This window comes from Pleurodeles waltl, chromosome 3_1 (assembly GCF_031143425.1).
Source record: "Pleurodeles waltl isolate 20211129_DDA chromosome 3_1, aPleWal1.hap1.20221129, whole genome shotgun sequence".
NCBI lineage: Eukaryota > Metazoa > Chordata > Amphibia > Caudata > Salamandridae > Pleurodeles > Pleurodeles waltl.
Window position 1 is genome coordinate 1,929,377,789 of NC_090440.1, and position 21,832 is coordinate 1,929,399,620.

The following is a 21,832-nucleotide window of genomic DNA, read 5'->3' on the forward strand; positions in this document are numbered from 1 at the left end:
GTTTGGTGCCACCAGGATAGTGAGAAATCTGAAGATCCATCATCAGAAGGGCATCCATTTCAAACATGTCTGAATGTGAGTGTGTGATCTGGTAGATCACTAGATTTACTTACCGATAGGCTGTCAAGCTCATTGATGCTAGAGTACGGCAGGGAGGCCCGGTAGGTCTCGGTTGTCTTCCACCACAGTGGCAGCCCTACAACGATGGCAATAACTGCAATAGCGTGCGCTGCACATTTCCCCCGAGAGGTCTCTGCTGGACAGAAAACGGTCAAACAGTCAAACATGGACCTTGACATTACGCTTACGAGCCATGTAAGGCCATATGGAATGTTATGACACAAAAGGACAGTCATGGTTGTTTCTAAAGAGTGTTGTGATCACTAACATGGCAATAAATTCAGTCCCACAGGCTTTCCATCACAGATAAGAAGGATAACATTCCACATTAATGGTTCCACGGAAACGTAATAAAAGAGCCAATTCGAGGATATCTACCTCAATGCCTGTTTTAGCGAAGGTGCACGTCTCAGGGAAAATGACCCATATCTACTCAGCCACTTAATCTCTCTAACTGTGAACAAGTGCGTCTAGGTGCCCTCTTCATTCAAAGGTTGAATCGAAAAATATGATTCAACAATTTCGATCTTGCAACAAGAACGAGGAACAATAGATGTAAAGGAAAATGTAAGACTCGCTGTTTGTTACCTTCATGGAATGTGGATCACACACACACACACCCACGTCATTCCGATTCTTTGTGTATCTAAAAACGTTGCACATTTTAAAGTTTGCCATCAGCCTAGTGTATACAGCTACGTTGTTTAAGTAATCAGTCTTCCAGTTACGTGGCCTATTGGTGCCTTGTGATCCTTGTAAGTGTGTGCCTGTCTGTGCATATGATCCTGTGTGTGCAGGAGAGTGTACGTGTGTTGTCTGCGAATGCGGTTGTACTTTACTTGCCCTGAAATTAAGGGTTCCGATGTGCAGATAGTCTGCGGACTATAAATGAGGGCTAATTTCTGTTAACTCAAGCGTTTCCTTAAAGGCGAGACTTTGTACCAGTGGTTGTATCTCATTTTGGTGATTTCTTCTTCCTATCACATGCGCTACCTGTGACAATGTTTACGTATGACAGTGTAAATACTTCTAGGATCATTGTTAATGTCTCCATATACTTGTGGCAGCGTTCTCAGCTCCAGTGTAAAGTGTCTTCTTCCCGGAGGGGTGTTTTTCAGTGTTAATATCCAATTTCCTCGATTTATTGTGGTATTATTCGTTCCTATGGTCAGTGTGTCTCGGTCTCTTGCTTTTTGCGTCACTGTTGTCCTCTCATGTAATCGTGTTTGCCTCTCTTTAGCTCTTTTCAGCAACTACTCTTCTATGCTGCAGTCGGCTTTAGTCTCCTATCCCAACGTGTCAGGTCTTACCATCTCTCTGATGTCTCAGAAGTCAAACCAAGGAAACCTTTGCTTTAATGTTGACAAGCACCCAAATGCCCCCACCGTTGTGGTAGTCTGCCTCTGTTCCACTGTGGATGCCACACACCCTGGTGCTAAGCTTTGTGCTTCTGCAACATCAGCAGAGCTATTTTGGACACAGTACTTTGTGTGTAATAAAGAAGAGAATTCCTGACGTATTCATCATAAATTATCTGAACCCTTGCTCCACGCTGTCATATATATTAATCAACTGGAGTCTGTTCACCAGTACACCATGGTCAAAGGTGTCAGATACCGCCGAGAAGACCAGAGGACCAGGCACTGCACTGTCTCCAACATGAGACCTACGCTACGGAGATCACACAGAACTGGTGCAAGAACCAATTTGGACCCACAATAGAACCTCACTTTAAAATGGAGATGCAAGGAAATGCCTCTTTTTTTTTTTTAATGGTCACCTTCAAGTTTTGAGACTGATGCTGCTGGTTTTTCGACTCAGAGTGCACTGAGGCCTGCTAACCAGACCTCAGTGCCACTGCCCTGGCCCCAAAACATGGATGTTACATTCGCTAAACAAAATTGACATAGGCAAACTAACCTGCAAGTCTCTAGTATATGGTACACAGGGTACCAATGGCATGTAAGTTATAGAGTCACCCCAGGGATTGCAGCACTGGTTGTGCCACCCTGGGTGACACATGTAAAACAAGCCTCCCAGCCTGCCACTGCACACTGTAAGAGAAAATTTAAGTGCTAGCCCAAATTTGCCATTTAAACCAATGGCATAACTAAACCTTCCTCTGTAATAAGTGTAGGTCAACCCTATGGCAGGCCTACCAAGACAAAGACAAAAGGCAGGGTGTACAAATTTCATGGGCAGAAAGGTTTTTTACGAGCTATGTCAGTAAAAAAAATATTTTTTACTGTGGAAAGACTTGGTCGCTCCATTGGCGAGTACTGGGTTAACACAGACCCCTAAGGTGTGCTAGCTCCGAAACAAAGCAAACAAAGTTGACACTTCAAGGTATCAAACAACTCATTAAATTAAGCCCAACTTGAATCTGAAGTCGAAATTAATGTGACGTGTTGCAGTGTGCTACTTTTACAAAGTTGCCTTTAGTCTCCTATGTCTTGTGGGAGGTCCACAAGAGGCTGTCCCAGAGAAAGCTTTCTGCCCTCCTGAGAAGACATCCTAATAACTCCCAGGAAAGGAGACACTAGCAGCCTGCACTTTGGAGAGGTGTTACCTCCCTCCCGCAAGAAGACACACATGTGTTGGCCCTAAAGGTGATCTTCAAAGGAGAATCCGCCTTTGAAAGGTAAATGAGTAACATTTGGGTGAAGGGCTGCTCGTTGTTCTAGGTACACAGACTGACACTAGGGACAGGGAAGGGGAAACCAGTTGCCAAACCGGTTTTCCAGGGCATTTAGCCACGCCTCTGGGTTGGTTTAGGGAGCTATGGACGCCGAGAGAGGGGTTCTGTTTGGAGTGGCAGAATAGTGGATCTTGGAATAGCCAGATGCCACATTTCTCAGGCAGTGTTCATCAGGAGGGAGGGAACCTGGGAGCAAATTGGTTACTGATCGCGTCTACCCTGAAGGCACTTTCTGAGCATAAATAGGGCACCCTTGGTAACCAGAACTCAGATGCTGACTGGACTAGAAGAAGGACTAGCCTGCTGCAACAAGGACCCAGCAAAGAGAGGCTGCACCAGCATGGACTGCACCTGCTGAACTTAGTGGCTAGCAAAGGAGAAGGGACTGTGCCTGCTGTGTTCTGCTTGTGCAGAACTCGTCCCCGGGGCCAAGTCGAAGCAAAGAGACTCCAAGTTTCAGTTGGCTGACCTGTTGACAGCACAGGGCCACAACAGCTGAGAAGCCTGCTGGGGCAAGTTGGTATCCCAGAATCATTACATGAGCACCAACAGCTGCCACACAGGACCTGAGACCAGGACCAAATGCTCAAAGTTGCACACGAGCTCGCTGAGCCCAGGATAGTGGTCGCAGTGCAGCTTGGATGACCACAAGACAAGTTATCGCCCAGAGAAGGATTTCACTGTGATCACACTACCGGGCAACTGGTAGCCCTGTGAAGACTGGACCTCTACGGGTCCAAGAGGACTTTGAGGGACATTGACCCTGTGACCAGGACCACCTCACCCCCTTTGTGGACCGAGAAGTAGCAGTCTACCTCATCGCATACACAGCATCCTAGAGGATCTTCAGCATCCTGTATCCCTTACATCAGGTCCCTCTCCATGGGAAAGCATAGAAAAGGATAAATGTGCATGGAACGGACTAAAGACTGCTTTACTTGTTAACTGTTTCTGATGACCTTGCTGGTCTGCCTGATTTGGCTCACTGAAGGAGTTGTTTGCCCAAAGTAACTCGAACCGACCGCAGTTCAACTAGCAAAAGTTTTTGTTCTAAAGGTTTCCAAGTGTCAAATTCATTGAATTTGCCAATGCTCGTTCACGGTCGAGTAAAAAGTGTATATTTATTTTACATTGTAAAATCTATATTCCTGAACCCTCCAGTGGATTTATTTAGTTACAGTGTACACAATAGAAGCAAATACTGTCTATTTCTTTAAAATGCTGCCTGATTTCTTGAGTCTCTGTGATTTATTCTTCAATTGTTTAAATGCTTTACACTTGTTCCTTTGCGTAAGCCTTGCTTCTCAGAACCACAGCTACCCAAGGCTGAGTTAGAGGGTTTAACAAACTAAACCAACTGACCCTAAAGGGTTTGGTAAGTGCATTACACAATGAGGTCGCACAGCCACACCATTTAATACCCCCTATTTCTTCACAGAAGCACATCATCTTTTTCCTGATATCATGCTGCAGATTCTGTGGCATTATTATCTGCTATTTTCAACCTTTTGACACCAACTGTTATAACAGTCACTGGTAAAGCAAATTGGTCTCATCTTTTGGTTTTGTCAATACAGAACAATTGTCTTGAACAATGGTATAAACACGTACACTCATTCTTCGAGATGCTGCGACCCTTTAAAACATTTTTTTACCGCCAATCTTGGACCTGCAAGTTAAAACAATTATGTGCAAAAGCAAAAGAAAGGATCGACTCAGTAGCAGAGTGCAGTGAGGATGGGAGGGGTTCAGAGGAGCAATGGAAGTGTAGGGAAGCAAAGGACTAGCTGTGGGGAGAGAGGGAAGCAACAGGGGCAGAGGAGTTTTGGGGAGGGAGGCAGAAAACATAAGGGAGAGAGATTAAGCAAACACATATAATACCCTGAAGCTTAATGTGGACAAAACAGAAGTGGTTTGGATCAGGGACAATTCTTCAATCCGTCCCTTTTTGTCTGATTTTTGGCCCCAGTTCTGGGATAATCCTTTTTGCCCGGCCGAATCATTTAAGCATCTTTGCTTCTTTTTGGACAAAAAGGTGACTCTTGAAAAACAGGCAAAACTTCTCTCATCAACATGGTTTTTCCTGCTTCAGTGTTAGGAAAAATTCTCCCACTTCTTCACTGTGCTGTGCGCCCGCTGGTGGTACGGGCAACTATTTTTAGTCTTCTGGATTACTGCTAGGATAACTCTGATAAGATTTCAGAGGATTCAAAATGCAGCGGTGAGACTCGACTTGGAACTGTCCCGCTTTTCCTCAGCACCAGCAACATTGGACAACCTGCACGGACCTGTGACTAAACAGATCATTTTTAAATCTATGTGTCTTGCCCATAGAGCCTTATGCATTTCTTGACCCAGCTACCTAAAAAATAAGTTATTTTATTATGTCCCTAGCCATCATCTCTGATACTCTGATGCTCCTCTGGTGATCATTCCAGGATTCAGGTGGGCTCATATTATGGAGGGTCTTTTTTAGTGGTAGCTGCAAAAATGTGGAACATGCTTCCTGTGACCATGTAGAACATTTATTGAAATGTAGGTTTTCACTGCACTTTAAAAGTTTGGTTTTATTGTCAATTTTCTATTGAGGTTTATTTTTTTATTTTTTCCAATGCCAGGACACTAGCATAGGTATTAGTGAGCTTTACAGATTCAATAACATAACTCAACTCTCATGGAGTGCTAAACAAAAGACAAAATGTAGTTCCCTGAATACAAGCAGTGGAAAGACACAAGTAATCCAATCAGAATACAGTGAAGAAAAAATGCTCCAAAGGCAGGGCAAAGAACAAGGAACAAAACTATGAAATAAGAATCAGGGGAACGCGATAGTCAAGACAGCCATCTAATCAAGGACAAGGGGTGGACTCAAAATGCACTATACATATTTTAATGCATCAGAGACAAGATGTCTTCAACGACAGACCACTAAAGGGCTTTGTCAGCAAGACCTAAAAATTATCCCAGGAAACATTCTTTTTTTTTTTTTAATAAAGACAAATAAATATAAATATATAGCAGAAGATCCTATTCAAACTAATAAACAAGAAACAAGATTAGACTTCTGGCCACATCCTGGCATACTCCAACTGCCCCAGCCAAAAATGTCTACCATCTGGGGGTTTACTTGAACCCTCACTTGTGACTATCAGAACAGGTAAAACACATGGAGTACACCTGCTTTTTCCTCCAGAAATTGATATGGAACATCTTGCGCTACCTTCCCAAGAAGGACCAGCCTGTAATAATCCAGGCCACCATATTGAGTTGCCTTGATCACTGTAATTCCCTTTCATAGGGATGGACCAAGGCCTTTTGAGTAGTTTACAAAGGGTCCAGAAAGAAGCAGCCAAAATGGCCCTCAAGTTTCCATGCTCTGCTTCTGGAGCCCTGAAAGCTCTTTACTGGCTGCCGGTCATTAAAAGATACATTTTAAAGCATTATGCCATGTTTTTAAAGCAGTCCACCACATAGAGTCACAATACTTGGCTCAAAGATTCATTAATTACAATCGCTCTCGCTTTTACAATCTTCAGAGGCCTGTCTGCTGGTTGTTCCTAGAGTTTAGCGGTCTCACTCAGGTGGGAAATCTTTCTCACTCCAAGCTGCTAAATTGTGGAATGAGCTTCCTTATAATCTTCGTAAGATTTCTGTCTTACTGATCAGTTTTTTTTCCGCAAAAAGTTATTAATCAGTCATTTCTGGTCTTATTTAATGCTCTGTCTTTTTAGCACCGGGGCACCTTTCGAAGTATTGGCTGTGCTTTCGAAATTTCATAACATTAACAATTTGTCTTGCGTGAAAGCACAGTAACATCAATTTATGCCCTCATCACTTCCCACTGGAAAATAGTTTGTGTAAACATTTATGTTGAACCTGGCCCTTTTTGCAGGGTCATCCCCAAACTTTTTACCTCCTTCCTCCAAGTTTTTCTGACCTGTTTTTGTTGGCTTTAGGATTCTGGGCATTTTACCACTGCTTACCCGTGCTAAAGTGCAAATGCTCTCTGTCTAAATTGTATTGGTTGCTTGTTTCTCCACGACTGGCACATTTGATCTACTAGTAAGTCCCTAGTAAAGTGTACCCTGTGTGCCCAGTGCCTTTATATCAAATGCTACCCGTGGGCCTGTAGCACTGATTGTGCCAACCACGAGTAGTCCTGTAAACATGTCTTAGACCTGCCATTGCAGTGTCTATGTGTGCAGTTTGGAACTGCCAGGTTGACCTGGCAAGTGTACCCACTTGCCAGGCCCAAACCTTCCCTTTTACTACATGTAAGTCACCCTTAAGGTAGGCGAAAGGCAGCCTCATGGGCACGGTGCAGTGCATTTAAAAGGTGGGACATGTACGGTGTGTTTTCCATGTCCTGATAGAGAAATACTGCCAAATCCGACTTTCACTAGTGCAAGGCCTATCTCTCCCATAGGTTAACATAAGGATTGCCTTTACATATCTTTGAAGTGCAGTTTTCCATTGGGAGCAGATAGAGATGTGGAGTTGGGGGTCTCCAAACACACAATTTAAAACATCTTTTGAAAGTGGGCATTTTCTTGCTTAACCCTTCTGTGCCTCTGCCGGGATGCTGAATACACGTCTGGGTGAGACTGACAGTTGGGCTGTTTGTGAATTCACTCTAGACAGTAACACAAAGGGTGCAGAGGTGTGTCCTGGATATCTGGATGAGTCTTCCTGGGCTGGAGTGGGAGGGAGGAGCGGGCACCTGCACTTGAAAGGGCTGTGCCTGACCTCACACAATACAGTTTACAACACCCTAGAGTGTGGCTGGGGCAAAGCAAGGAAGTGGCAGGGTCTTGTGCACTACAAAGACTTTCCTTTGACGTTTGCCTACTTCAAAGGCAGAAATGAGTATAAGTATTGAACTGCTGACCCCACAACTTTAAATTACTTCTGGATCAAGAGGAACCTCTGCCAAGGAGAAGAACTTGATGCTTGAGGTGGGCCTTCCACTCGGTCTGTTGCTTTGCTGTGCTGGCCTGCTGCTGCTTTTCCCTTAAGAGGGAAAGGACTTTATTTTGCTTTCTGAAATCCTGCTTGTGAAGTTTCTCCGATGGCTTGGAATGAGCTTGCTCCTTGTTCTGAAGTCTCAGGGCCATCAAAGACTTCATCTGCCAGCACCTGGGTTTTCTTGCTGAGACCCCTACCCTGCCAAGGGGTGCCACATCCAGTTCCTGGGCCTTTAAAAGGAGAAGCTGTTGAACGCAAGGTGAAAATCCACGCATCGTAGCGGAGCAGTAGAAAAATCAACGCAGCGCCTGCACCGCGGCTGAAAAATCGGCACACTACTGGAGAAATAGAATGATTGCCAGCTCAGCGTGGATTCATCACTGCAGTGCATCCGGATTTTCCAACCATTGTCTCCGGGTGTCAAAACCTTCAACATCAAGGCACAGTCCAGAGGCTGCTTGTCCAGAGATCAACGCATCCCTTTCCTGCAAGGAAAGAATCGAAGCACGTTTGCCCGTGCTTTTTTATTTTTGACACATACCAGGTACTTTGTACTAAAACAACGCATCCACTGATTTCTATGGATTAAGACTCTTTTTACTTTAAAAATTCATATCTTTGCTTGTGTATGTTGGATTTTTGTCATTTTGGTCTTGTTTGTTTTAGATAAATATTGGCTATTGTTCTAAACTGGTGTGGAGTCCTTTTGTGGTGTTTTCACTGTGTTACTCTGTGTGTTTCTACAAATACTTTACACATTGTCTCTGAAATAAGCCTGACTACTTGTGCCAAACTACCAAGGGGGTGAGGAGGGGTTATCTGAGCTGTGTATCCCCCTTAACCGGACGATAGTGAGAGTGCCTACTTGGACAGGGTGTAAACGGACTACCAACTAGAGACTTCATTTCTAACAATTTGCATTGTTGCACTGAGGAAAAAAACAACTGTACCTGTACATCCTTCTTGTTAAGAGATTGATCGCACAAATGACCGGGGAAGTGGTAGTTGACCAAAACCGTAAGTGGTTTATCGGCACTGCAGCCGGCTTGCTTTGCAGTTTCTGTTTACACAAGCAAGAAGCCTCCATTAACAACCATCCACAATACACCAATACTGCCTTACCCTGGGGTTTATGCAGGAACCATAACTGTTCCTTTCTCTCATGACTTTCCAGGACAGTGATAGCCTTACCTCTATGAGCAAATATGTGAATGTCCTTGGAACAACACTGGCCTCCTCAACCAAAACACAGTCTTTCACACGCTGGTCTATGCTGTCAATTGACCTCAGCTTCTTCCTCCTCAACCAGAGTGTCATTTACAAATAGCTAACCAAAGCTTGATTATCCAATTTAGTTTTATTGAGACTCTGAAGATAAGCTTAGCCCTTTGGCTTGCAGGCCTGTGCCCCATCACCTAGTGACATTTAACCTACTTAGCTTGCTCTGTTTTAATCCATTTATTTTATTATTTATTTTAAGATGGCTGCCTTTGTTTATAGTTATAAAGATGTTTTGATTTGCATTATCAGTGCCACTCTGTGAAGGCGTCACTATCAGTGTCATAATCAAGTGATATACCTAGGCATTAACATCATGTCCCTTTCCCACTTACGTGCAACAGGAACTTAATGTACACTCGTTGGGGATAGTTTATATAATTGCCGCCACAAGTCTGCCTTCTTATAAATAGTTTGAGAACATACCTGTGTCAGTGGTCCTACATGATCTGTATAAAACCATCTCACACAGAAAAGGTCATTAGAGGAATTCCTTCCAGATGCCATCTACACTGCACGTCACCTTGCTGCAGAACTAAGCTTTTGTGTCACCACGGAGTCTGACCTAGAGACCTCATTCCAAGGTAACAAGAGTTGGGGATGCTACCGATGGACAGGGTAATGGCAGATTAGGTTTATCATACCTAGCTCTCATTAGGTTAGAGATTAGATTCTTTATGCTATGGATTTTACATTTTATGGTTATTGCAAGATGGAGGGGGATTTTGTATTCACAACTCTCATCTTTACAACTATGCTTCTTTAATTGTTTGTTATCCTAATCATTGCAGCTCATTTACCGTAGATTGCAGTCTTTTCAATAAATATACTGAAAACTCTCCTGCATCTCCTTCATTGAGTGTGTGACTAAGACTTGTTGCTAGTGAGAGAAAAGGGTAGCTTCCGTTCCACCACGACTTCCCTGGGATGTTGCAATCTAGAGTCCATGTGTAAGACTGCCAGAAATCACCTTTCACTGTTTGAGTTTTTGGTGGGGTACTGCTTGTGATCCGGGAGGGTTGGGCCGACAGTTGCGACTTGTTGTAGGAGTGGCTTAGTTGCCTACAAACAAAAGTGCTGTCATCCCTAAACCAGCAGTCTCCCCTAGGAACGAGAGACTAACTATGACAACCTCTGGATGAGATAAACCCCCCCCCCCCCCAAATTCCTGCAGACAAAAACTGCAACATCACACTTGAAAGCAGATGGCTCTCCCTATACTTTTCAGGCCTAAAAGAAGATAGACTTGTACCCTAGAGTGAAAATGGAAAACAATCTATCTGTTCAATAACCCGAAGGCATGGTAATAACAACAGACGCTAGAGTGAATTAGTGCACAATAAAAAAAAACAAGCAAAATGAAGAAAACCCCCCCTATAGCTTAACAACTGAAGCAATCAAAGTACTTGAATTAGGAAACCTAAACAAATGCATCTACACTGTACACCCTTAGAGGAATTATAAAACGACCTAATATACCAATTCTCCAACAAAATCTAGTACACATACAATGAGCTATTCCCCAAGCACATCCACAATATTACACAAAACACTCACACTACACTCTCCTCCTAGAATAAGCGCAGTTCAATAACAACAAGAGCAAACTTTTTCACCATGTTAAACCATCTCTTGTCATCAGCTCAAGCGGCACTAAAAAGGTGTTAATTTCTGTTGTGACTGGAATGTTCCATGCATGCTAAATGGAACTGGTATTCTGACTTTTCTTTGGCACTCACACTACACGCGGCACAGAGGCCTACACCTATCCCTAGTAATCCTAGCTACAGCTCCTGTTCTCTGTCCTTGTGGTGCACACAAATGAGAATCAGAACTGGTCTTTGTTGCAGGATTAATTAAAATCATTACAACAATACAATAATTCTAAAAATGCCCATTTTAAAAACTGGCCAAGTAATAAGTCCCTCCAAATTAAAAACTTATTTGTTTAAAATGTAACACACTCTTTAGTAAAGCTACACAACAAGTGCTTATAACAGATCGAACTAAAAGTCTAAAAAAACTTTCTCAGTCCTCTGTTACAGCCAATGCGAGAGGGATTTTACAATATGGCTAAAGTGCTATTCATGGCTTCTAGGAGGTGTATTTTGAGGGACTCTGAGTGAGGGACAGTCAAAGTGCCATATGCATCAGGTTCTGAAAGCTGTGTGGATTCGTCTTTCAAGCAGTATTGTAAGGCATCTTGGCATGACTGAATATTTAATGCTCGAAGTATAGGTCGAGGCAGACTCACCTATACAGAAGTAACAGTTCATAAATACAGACAATGTGGTGGCGGGTCGAACATAGTCTACATTTCCTGTTATCATCAAGGTCGTACCGAAATATTTTTAATGGAGTCTATCCAAATCTTAGTCTCATGAAGTGTTTTTTCATTTCCTTACCCAAAGGATGGGAAAGGTAACTTGGAAGAACACTGGATTCATAAAGCATGGCTCCTCGCCAACCATGTGCCTTTCCGTTCAATGATTACACATCCCGATCTAAAGATATCAACTTCACTTGTTTTAAAAGTAGTTTAGATATCTGGAAAGCTAGGAGGTTGCTTACCCAAAAGTCTTGTGCTTCCGAATTGGCCAGTGAAGTGTTCAAATATCAATGCCATCTGGACTGTGGGCAGTTAATTACTGCCCATAATTTATGTTTGAAGTTATCAATCTGTGCTTGCTTACCTTTTAGGCAATACGCTACAAATGTTGCATTTATTATCAGATGTTGCAAAGACAAGTTGAATTCTAAGCGAATCTGAGCCTGTGTAGTGCATTCTGATAGGGCAAATATCCTTCTATAGCAAGTGATTTGTGCCATATCCAGCCAGTTTCTCTCTAAATGGCAGCACTCCATATGCTATTGTTGGTAACAGCTTGCTAGCCACCACCCTTAAAAGGGGGCGGAGATCGGGATTTACCACTGAAGTTTACAGAATGCCCAAGTCAATGAGCTTACTGCTGCCTGTTGAGCAGGAATGTGAGACGATATATGACTCCTACTGTCTCAATGCTATTACCTTGAATGAAGCACACCTCATTTTATACATTTACGGGTAATGATCATAACCTTTGTTGTTGCAACATTCATTAATAAGTTATTGACCTTGCAATAATTGGCCAGAAAATGTAAGATTCTCTGCAGGCATATCTGCGCCTGATCAAGGAGCACTGTGACACTGCATACTGGAGTGTCTGGAACCTAGGCCTGCCACCCTGGAGGAAACGTCCTTGCCTTCTCCAGTTGTTTTTAGGTCAGCCAGGTAAAGGTTGAATAATAGCGGGCTAGCATACAGTCCTGCTTTAAGCCTTTATTAGTTGTCATTTTTGCAGCTGTTGATCACCCAGAGCTTACTTTTATCTTTACCCAAGTGTTTGAATACAGTGATATGATGGCCTTTAATAGGAATGCCCCAATTGTTCATTTTAAACCATAGTTTCTCTCTTGAAACACTATCAAAGGCGTTTGTGAAGCCTATAAACACTGCTTACAGGGCCTTGTTTTTGGCCGCTGTTGTCTCCTCAATCAGTTCAGTGATGCAAATCTTATTGTCCTCAATGTGGCAACCCATTTGAAATTCTGTTTAGGAAGAAGGGACCATGTTCTTATCTGCTGTCCATTTCTGGAATTCTATGTAAAGGATGCTTGCATAGCACTTCCTCTCTGTGTCAAGGAGATCAATCGGCCTATAACTTCCCAGGCAAGCCCAGTGCCCTTTCTAATATATGGGTACCAGAAGCGAACTTCGCCAACTGTTCAGTGTAGTGCACCTAGGATATAAGATTGAAATAATGGAGACATGACCACTACCCATTTTCTGCGGGCTTACTGTAGTACTGCTGTGGGGATGCCACAATGGTGCGCCATTTATGCGCATTGCGTTGATTGCCTTTTCCACCTGGGCCTCTGTTATTTCCATTATGCCCCTGATTCTTTCCCGGAAGGATGATGCAAGAGTAGAACTGGCTGCGGATGTGTCCACGTGTGGACTTTTAATGTAAATGTCCCAGTCCTCTGGAGCGATATTAGGCACTTCTTGCTGGCACTTTACAGATGACATGCTATTTATCCAAATTCAAAATTTCCTTTGGTCTTTTGACTTGGTTATCTCATGGGATTTAACCCACCTATTGGCTTCCTCTTCCTTTTCTTTGGCATTTAAAGCTTCCTTATAGCTGGATTTTATCTGGCTGATCCTATTCCTCAACAATGAATTTCCATCCTTGTTCAGACATTGAGCTCTGCAGCCTTTGTTTAGTTTCAATTTTGATTCTGGATACTTGCTTTTTAAGTTCATGCAAAAGTGTCACCTTCTTAATCTGTACAAGGATTGTGTAATTTGATTTCTCATTCTGGGCCCATCCTCCTCCTGTAAGATTGTGGCTAGAGACCCCCATGAACCTACATTCAATATTTGCTCTGAGGTCTTCATGGGCGAATCAGTCTAAGAACTGCTCAAACAGGGCTTGAGCAGCGCTTGATCTTCTGTGATCCATTGTGTTCTTCTGATTCTTCCCCTGGCTCACAATATGGTTTGAGTTGGTACAACAGATTCTTAGTGCCTATATGTCACATTTTAACATAGCATGGTCAATCGCCATGGATGGATGTACTAATAACTTGCTTACATAATGGAAGTGGACTAGTAATACCAAATGTAGTCAGGTGTGGCCCTCCCTAGAGCTCAAGAAATGGATATAAGTGGCTGGTATGTTTGTCTCAAATCTGCTGTTTAATGTGCGTAGGATCAGGTTGCTTAAATAATTACCAAAATCTTTGCCATGTTTGTCTGGTCTTTGAAATTCTTTCTGCACCACCAGGATAGACCACTTTCATTGTGGAGAACCTGGCACATATTACTTTGCCCTCTGTTCAGTAAGTTGGCATTAAAATCACCCACTATTTCCAACACTGAATCAGAGGGTGAAATGTTTAGCCTCTCAATGTCAGTAGAAGAGCTATTAGTGTTAGTTCCCCACAAAGCCTGCTACTGTCCATGCCCGGGGTAAATCATATACAGTGCTGGTGTTGGCATACCAGGTTTTGCAACCTTTTATATATGGCAAGGACAGTGCTGTCTACTGACACACTCTTTTGTGCAGTTCCACTCTTATGTGAGCTGAAGGTCCTGGCACTGATATTCCCTATGTGTGGCAAGTGAGTGTATATGCAGTGAGTGTGCAGCATGCATAGAAGTAGGACTGTGAGTCGCAATAGTCTGAGTACTAGGATCAGTGTTATACATTTTGCATGGCATAGGATGGATGGTGGATTCAGCTTCCTCAGGTGTCGAGGTGTATTGACTGCATTTTGGTCTCTGGAGGTTGGAGATTCAGAACTGAAGTAAGGGAGGATGAGACAGAGCTAACACTAGAAATATAGGTGGACACACATACAGTGAGGAAATTGTTAGTAGAAGGCTGCTGATTAGTTCTCCCTGAGCACTTCCATTTATTAAATAGTAGGGATGGGACTGCAGTTTCTGTAGTCTCAGGCCGGGACATTTGGAGGCATGGCCTGCCCTTTGTCTCCAATTACTGCTTCAGAAAAGCTGATGACAGCTGAGTGCTGAGATTTCACACTTCAGTGTGCCCTTGTTTTGAATATTCCTGCTTAAAGCTAGTGTTATAGTTACCTGCTGTGAAAGCTATCACCTTGCACAAAGGCTGGGTCGGAGTAACAGCCAGCAAATTATATATGAAAGACAGCTAACCCAAACCGGTTCTGAAACCTTAGATACTGGATCCACATCCCTTAAGGGGAAATGTGTATAAAAGTGGAACACAAACAAACTCCACTTTCAAATTCTTCAGGACCAATGAAGGGAGTACCACACAGAGTATTAAAAAAAAAGCTGTGTGACATGATACAGAGTCTGCATGACAGCCAGTCTGCCAGAAATGAGTACATCATCTGAAGTCTGCACTTTCTGCTGGAAGATTCAAGGGTCTGCCTAGAGCCCAGAAACGTCTGCTTAGAGAGGGAAGGATTGTATCTGGCAGTGCAGAAGAGATTGCCCAGGAGGAAAAGCCCAATATGTAAATGAACTGTGTGGAGGTGGGCTCTTAGTATCCTCAAGCGGTTCTTGCTGTGAACTGCCCTAAGACTTTAAATTGATTAGCAAGCATAAATGATTGTCACCAATGCAAAAGCCATAAACAGCCTGGAGGCCATAATTGCAGAAGATACTACTCTTCTGACAGCCAGTCTGGAAGCTGCATCCACCTATCCAAGCACCCAGTCTGCACTAAACCTTGGGAAGCCACTATTGCCGAAGAGGAGGGCCGCTGTCTGAGCCTGTTGGATTGTTCCTGCCCAGTGGTCAAGTTTCAAGTGAGGTAACAACGCCTGCCAGTACAGCAGAAAAGCTGCTGCTGCAGAATCCAGACTGCTTAACACAAGCATCCTGCACCATCAGAATTGCACCCACAGTAACAGGTAACCAAGAGTCCTAACAGTGAGTGAAACAAGGGACCTAGGAAGCAGAATAATCCTGCAATACAAAATTAAGGCTTTTACTAAGTGAACTTGAATTGGAGAAGCAAACAGAACTTTTGTTAGCATCTAAACAGTGGAATACTTTTGACCCAATGGTAGATGTGCCTAATCCCCTTGTCTGGCCTATGGCCATGCTACTCACCTAGGGTCATAGACACTAGAAAATGCCGAAAAAACCAGATAGTGGGTGGGCAAGGGGGCGGTGGGGAGGATGTAGCATGTCACTGAAAAATCACAAAAATGATGTAACTGAGATTCCTGTTTGCACTGTGTAGTATTTCATTTTCCTCTGTAGTTAAACATTTTCTTTGAACTAGAAGATAAGCACTGGACTGGACAATACAGTTTTGTGTCTAAAGGTGGACAATTGATTTCTGAGCTTTTGTCCTCTCACACCACCTTCCTGAGAAGCCTTTAACTGCTAACTCTTGCTACCCTGTGTGGAAAGTGTGTACAGTTTAAAAAGACATCACAGGATGGACACGAGGACACCAATGGCTAATGACCTCCACCACTGTGGTTGGGGCCTAGTTTTTCCTGTCTGCCCTGTAGCCCCCCGAAAGAAGTCTGACAATTTCCGTATGGGATAACTTCAAAATAGTAAGTGACCACAACTGAGCAATAAATCTTTCATCTCAACCCGTCTGCAGTTTTCAACAAGCTTAATCACCCCAGTCTAAGTATCTAGCTTAAGGATCTAGAAACCCATGGCACTATCATCACCTGCATCCATTTCTTTCTTTTTGACATATTACGTCAGACCCTGTTCAAGGTGTCATGGGGCAAGCAAGGGCTACTGGGTCACAAACGTAGGGGGTGAAGTTGTGTTCCTCTGATGTCTCAGGGTCTGTCCTACTATGGTTGTAGAAATGGAGCGAAGTACAACCCCTTCAGCACCTGACTGTAAGCAGTAGTGATGAAGTGGTGACGAGCAGTCATAGGCTTCTCATGAGGGGAGGGTGAGGGCGCTTGGAACTAGAACAACAAACGGGAACATGGGTCCCACTTTTATAGAGCAAAAACCAACAAAAGATGTGTATCCACTGTCAGATTTGGGGTGGTCCTTTCCAGACTGCTCTCAAGACATAGCCCTTATATACAGCAATGGTTCTCTCAGCAGGATTATCTCAGGCCTAGAGCACCCACAACAGAGGCACAAAGAGGTGTGAGATTCCTGTGTCTGGTTGTCATCAGCCAATTAAAAGTGCAACCCTGGAACAGACAAAGCCTGAGTATCAACTAAACAGTCCCAGTTTGGATGGTAGTGTCACCTGCATGGTGTACAGTCATCTTCTCCTGCCCTGAGTGCCTGACTGCGCGTCTTTAGTATTCTGTTTTATTTTTTATTTTTCCCCAGTCTTACACTAATCTATTGTGGATGCAAAGGTTTAGACCTGTCTCTTGATATGAGTAAGGTCCTGGACTAGGCATGTGAATGGGAGAGGTGCACCACGCATGCCCGTACTTAACTGACAGAGGGCTACCGTCCCTCTTAGGAGTTTAGAATGTATAGCAGTGGTGGCAGGATATCATCTTTTGTGAATCCATAGCTGTGAACAGACCTTTTCACCTGTCTCAGGAGTGGAGACCTACTGGCTCACTTGTGTAAAGTTCTGCCTCTTTGCCCCAAACGAGATCCTAGCATTAACATCCCAAGTGTATGTTATGGATGCATGTGTCCTGTGTGGTACATGCATTGTTTGTATGAGTGAATCATGTAATAGGGGGCTGTGGATTACATTTTGGAAGCCCGTGTACACATAATAGAGGTGATGTTGTTTTCCCAGGCAGTGGAAGTATATTGCTGACATTTCTGAAGCTGGAGGGAGGAGATCCAGACCCTGAGGTGGAGATAGGGCGGCAAGGTTTAAAAAAATAAAATAAAATAAAAATCTAATTCGGTCCCTTTGCTGAAAGCAACTGCTGATTAGTCTTACTGAGCATTGACATTTCATGGATGATCGGGCTGCTCTCTCATTTGTTAAGAATGAGTAGGGTCTTTCAGGTGAGGGTAGTCTTTTGTCTCTTTCCTAATCCTCTAACTATGGCTGTTGTTGTGCTGGGACCAGAAAGCTCAATTCTTTGTGCCTCCGTTGAGGATACTCCAGGATGGAGATTACCCTGCTGGAAGGAACATCACTGCACAGAAGCTGTGTCTGGAGTACAGCCTGAAGGGACAGATGAAAGAAGAACCACCCCAAACTGGTTCTAAAAGTGCAGGCAGAAAATCCACATGTCCTCGCTGTATAAAAGTGATACCACTGACCCACTTGCTGTACCTGTTCCAAATGCTCTTCAGCCAAAGAAGGAGGTGCTCTGCAGAGCACTCAGAGGAATTCTGTGAAACCAGACTTGGGGTCTGCCTTTCAGCCAGCTTCCCAAGTGTGAGGGGACATCACCTGGAGTCCAATCCTGCTGGAAAAAGTTGAATCTCTAACCTGAAGCACTTTGAAGCCAACCTGCTGCTGAGAAATAGTAAGGGCCTGCCAGCCTGCATAGGTGTGATTGACCTGAAACACTACAGCAACTTGACCCCTGGTGATGTCTGGGTCCGCCGGCCTAAGGAAAACTGAGGAACGAGATATGCATGCACTGAGACATGCAGGCTGCAGATTCTTCAAATGGACAATTCCCACAGTAATCATGGTTATTGCTGATGTCCCCAAGAAGTTTGTGTCCAAGTTGGACAGTGCCTCAATAAAGAATATGCGTGCTGTGATTAAATATATCACCACCAAAAGGTATTGTGCTCAAGGCGGAATGTGTGACCCTCCTTATCTATGTGCGGATGTGGACTGTACCACCGCAATCCAACGACTGTGCCCAACGAGTGCTGTGCAGCTGCACCTGTGACCTCCACAGTGACTGCCATCATGCTATTGTGAGCTTGGCCAACTGCCAATTTTAACTCACCAGTGACCCAGAAGAGAGTCCTTTAATTGCCAGTGTAAACACCTGCCTGCAAAGACCTAGGCTTCTGCTTTGGTTTTGCTGTGGTCCTCACCCAATCGTGGGCTGAACCTCCGGCCTGCATGTGTCTACCAGAAGCAGGAGCGAAGCAAGATGCTAGCTGCAGGTCCCTGTCATTGCTACACTCAGATTCCAGGGCCTGCACTGTGGAGATGCTGTAAAATCTGAAAATTGCTGTAGGCGCTGAAAGCTGAAAACTGAACTTAAGGGGAATCTGCACCCAAGCATTGATACTTATTTGAGACACTCAACCCCTGGGGAGACGTACCTAGAGTTGCCGAGAGGAGGCTGGTGGGGGGAGGTACATCTGAGAGATGGGCACGGTGGGGCAGAATACAAGGTGCAGTAGCCCAAGCACCAGAAAGAATTGTGCCCATTTTCTGTGCTGTGAAGTGTTACGTTTTAAGTATGTGGATTAATGTACTATCCTTTAATCAAAAAAGCCTCGGGTTGGACATTTAGTGATTGCAATGCATGGCGATTGTTGAATACTGAGTTTGTGCACCTTCACACTACCTCCCTAAGAAGCATGTGACTGCTCGCCATCACTATCACAGAAAGTCGAGTGCTGAATGGGATGTACTTGGCCCAATTTACAGAGCCAAAGACATAAAATGAAAATTACCCCAGGGCCCACAAATGAGGACCAGTAGCCTGTGCTCGGCCATTGCCCTCAAATAGGGAATAAGAGTTTCAATTTGCACAACTACGATTGCAGTCTCAACCAACACCCTTACCGCCCATCAAATACCAGTTCAGGCAATCTAATCGAAGTGTGTTGCTTAGCAAAACAGCATATCTGAATTTCTATAGGAGCCTTGTGTCCTCCTCCCTCCTTTTAGTGTCTGGGTCTCCTCCTTCCTGCTTCAGGAATCCATGTGGAAACACAACTTCACTTCCATCTTGAGCTAAAAGCCAGGGATATCCAAAATGACATCTATCTCACAGGCATCCATTACGCTTGCTCAATCACACATACTCCTTGTATATACCAGGCAAACTACAGACTTAAACATGCACAACATACATTTGGGTTGTTAGCTCTAAAGTTGAGGGAAGCGCACAGAAGCTGAACATTACATGAGTGGGGCAGCAGACACAATAGTGGTACTCAAAAGGGAATGGCACCACAGTAGGGCTATTTTCTAGCCTTAATAGAAGCTAATAGGAACCATGACGTCAAAGCCCTTTGTGCAGGCTCATCGTGGGATCACCGTCCCATAATGTTTCTCCAGCAACTTAGTTTACTGGTCATCCCTAACGTGACAACTATCCTTGTCCTAGAAGTCGAGTTTAGTACCAGTCAATCTGAAACATGGTTTGTAGCACCCTTGCTGAAAAATTCTTTTTTGGCCAATCTCTCTATCTGGCTGTTATGAAAATACCTGAACCAATGTTTATCCTACCGAATTGGGATTCTTTTATATTAATGAGTGTTTAAGTGTCATGATATGCAGAACCACATATTCCACTTAATTTGCCTTTCTTTGTATTCTTTGCATAATTATCATCATGGGGCATAAGCTGGTCCTCAATGTTTGCATGCTTTCTATTAACAAGGGGCCTAAAGTATTTTAGAATCTGATGCACACACGAACAAGGAATGTATGCCAATGAATGCACGAACAGGATATGCACATTCTGGTGCTCATACTTTAAGGCATGCTTAGTGTATACAAACATGTGCATACTCAGTGAATGCACAGAACAAGGAAACACGTTAGAGGATGTACACAGCTGTATCAATACTTTACTGCGTGCATGTTTTGGTATTCATTTTCTAGCTTGCACATCTAAAAGGGGTGTAAGGCTCAAAGGTCCAAAATGGTCACATTGATATGGTATTTTCACTCATAGGGCTCGCTTACAAGTGACCCAGCAATATGATACAATAATGCTGCACACAGCATGGCAGATAGCCAGCGGTATTTCCAAATGTCCACATCTGGAATATGAAAGAACCTGCTGAAATCAGTGTTACTACACCAATTCCTGCATGTCTTCCCCATATTCTTGCCTGTTACATGGGCAAATTGCCACCTTCTTTTAGCAGGTGGCTGTGTGCCTGGAATTTCTGAGCCTCTCAGTCAAAAACAGGAATACTATACCACTTGTGATCGAACCGTAATTTCCTTACATGTTAAAGCCTTGAAAGCTAGCTCTCTAACTGGCTGTGAAAACTACACAAAAATTGGGGTGGGGGCTGAAGGGCAAAGGTGGGTGTATCTAAGTCCAGGGGAGGGTAAAATCAGTAGCATGGGGCAGATGCGCTCAACTTCTAGATCTAGGTGGGCTCGACGGGGCAAGAGGGGTTCTCCATCTTGTGGCAGAGGGAATGAGAAACAAGCACTGCCAAAGCCAAAAGGTCTCACCTCTACAAGAGCTATTGGCTTAGGCAATCTACGTTTGCCATGTTATACTCAAGCGTGGCCGCTGTTCAGCATGGCTAAACGTTTGGTGTGGAGTGTCGTAGAATACAGTGGGGGAGCAGAGCATCAGAGAGTGGATTTTGTGTTGTAGAGTGGAGTAGTGGGGACCAGAATGTCTGAGTGTTAAGTAGAGGGAATTAGAGTTCAGTGCAGAAGATTGTCGAAGAGTGCAGTGTCATGGAGTAGAAAAGGGTGGAGTGGGTTGGAGTGGATTGAGGTAGTGAGGGGGATTCGACTGGAGTAGAGTGATGTGGATTGGATTAGGGTAGAGTGGTGTGAATGGAGAGGAGTGGGGTGGACTGGATAGGGTGGATTAGATTGGAGTGGGATGGCTTTTAGTGGGGTGGACAGGACTTTAGTGGGGTTAGGACTCAGTGGTCTTCAAACTTTTTAATGCTGCGCCCCCCCAGTTGAAAAATAAAAATCATTGCCCCCACCCCTCAGAATTTTTCACAATTATTTTAGAAAGATGGCAATGTTTAAATAGGTCTAAGCCTATTTAAACATTGCAGTTAAGTACGGTTACCTTTTTAAAACTGCAATAAAATGCTTTTGCTTAAAACAAAGGCATGTTATCTGTATAATATTTATTTTGGCCAGAGTTTGGCGCCCCCCTGGGATCACTTGAGGCCCCCCAAGGGGGGCCCGCCCCCCAGTTTGAAGACCTCTGGGTTAGGTGGATTGGACTGGGGTGGGCTGTATGGGAATGGATGTAGGAGGCTGGCCCTCTATGTATAGTGCAAAGCTAAGCACAATGTGCAGGGGGTCCAGTTAACCACACGTTGGTTTACAGAGATAAAAACTAGATCACCTAGTGCCTCAATTTTTATGGTAGCTTGGTCGAGCAGTTAGGCTAATCTTGGAG

General features: G+C 43.9%; 1 protein-coding gene across 4 annotated transcripts in view; it reads right to left on the reverse strand.

The window, feature by feature from the left end:
* The window catches only part of PIGS (phosphatidylinositol glycan anchor biosynthesis class S), a 150,441-nt gene that overhangs the window by 111,765 nt on the left and 16,844 nt on the right, over nucleotides 1–21,832 (reverse strand). For 2 of the 4 annotated variants that reach the window (XM_069226175.1, XM_069226173.1), the window contains exon 2: nucleotides 114–253. In XM_069226175.1, coding sequence (XP_069082276.1) covers nucleotides 114–253 — 140 coding nt within the window. Of the gene's footprint in view, nucleotides 1–113; nucleotides 257–21,832 lie in introns of all 4 variants that reach the window. The other 2 variants (XM_069226174.1, XM_069226172.1) reach the window with 1 other exon arrangement.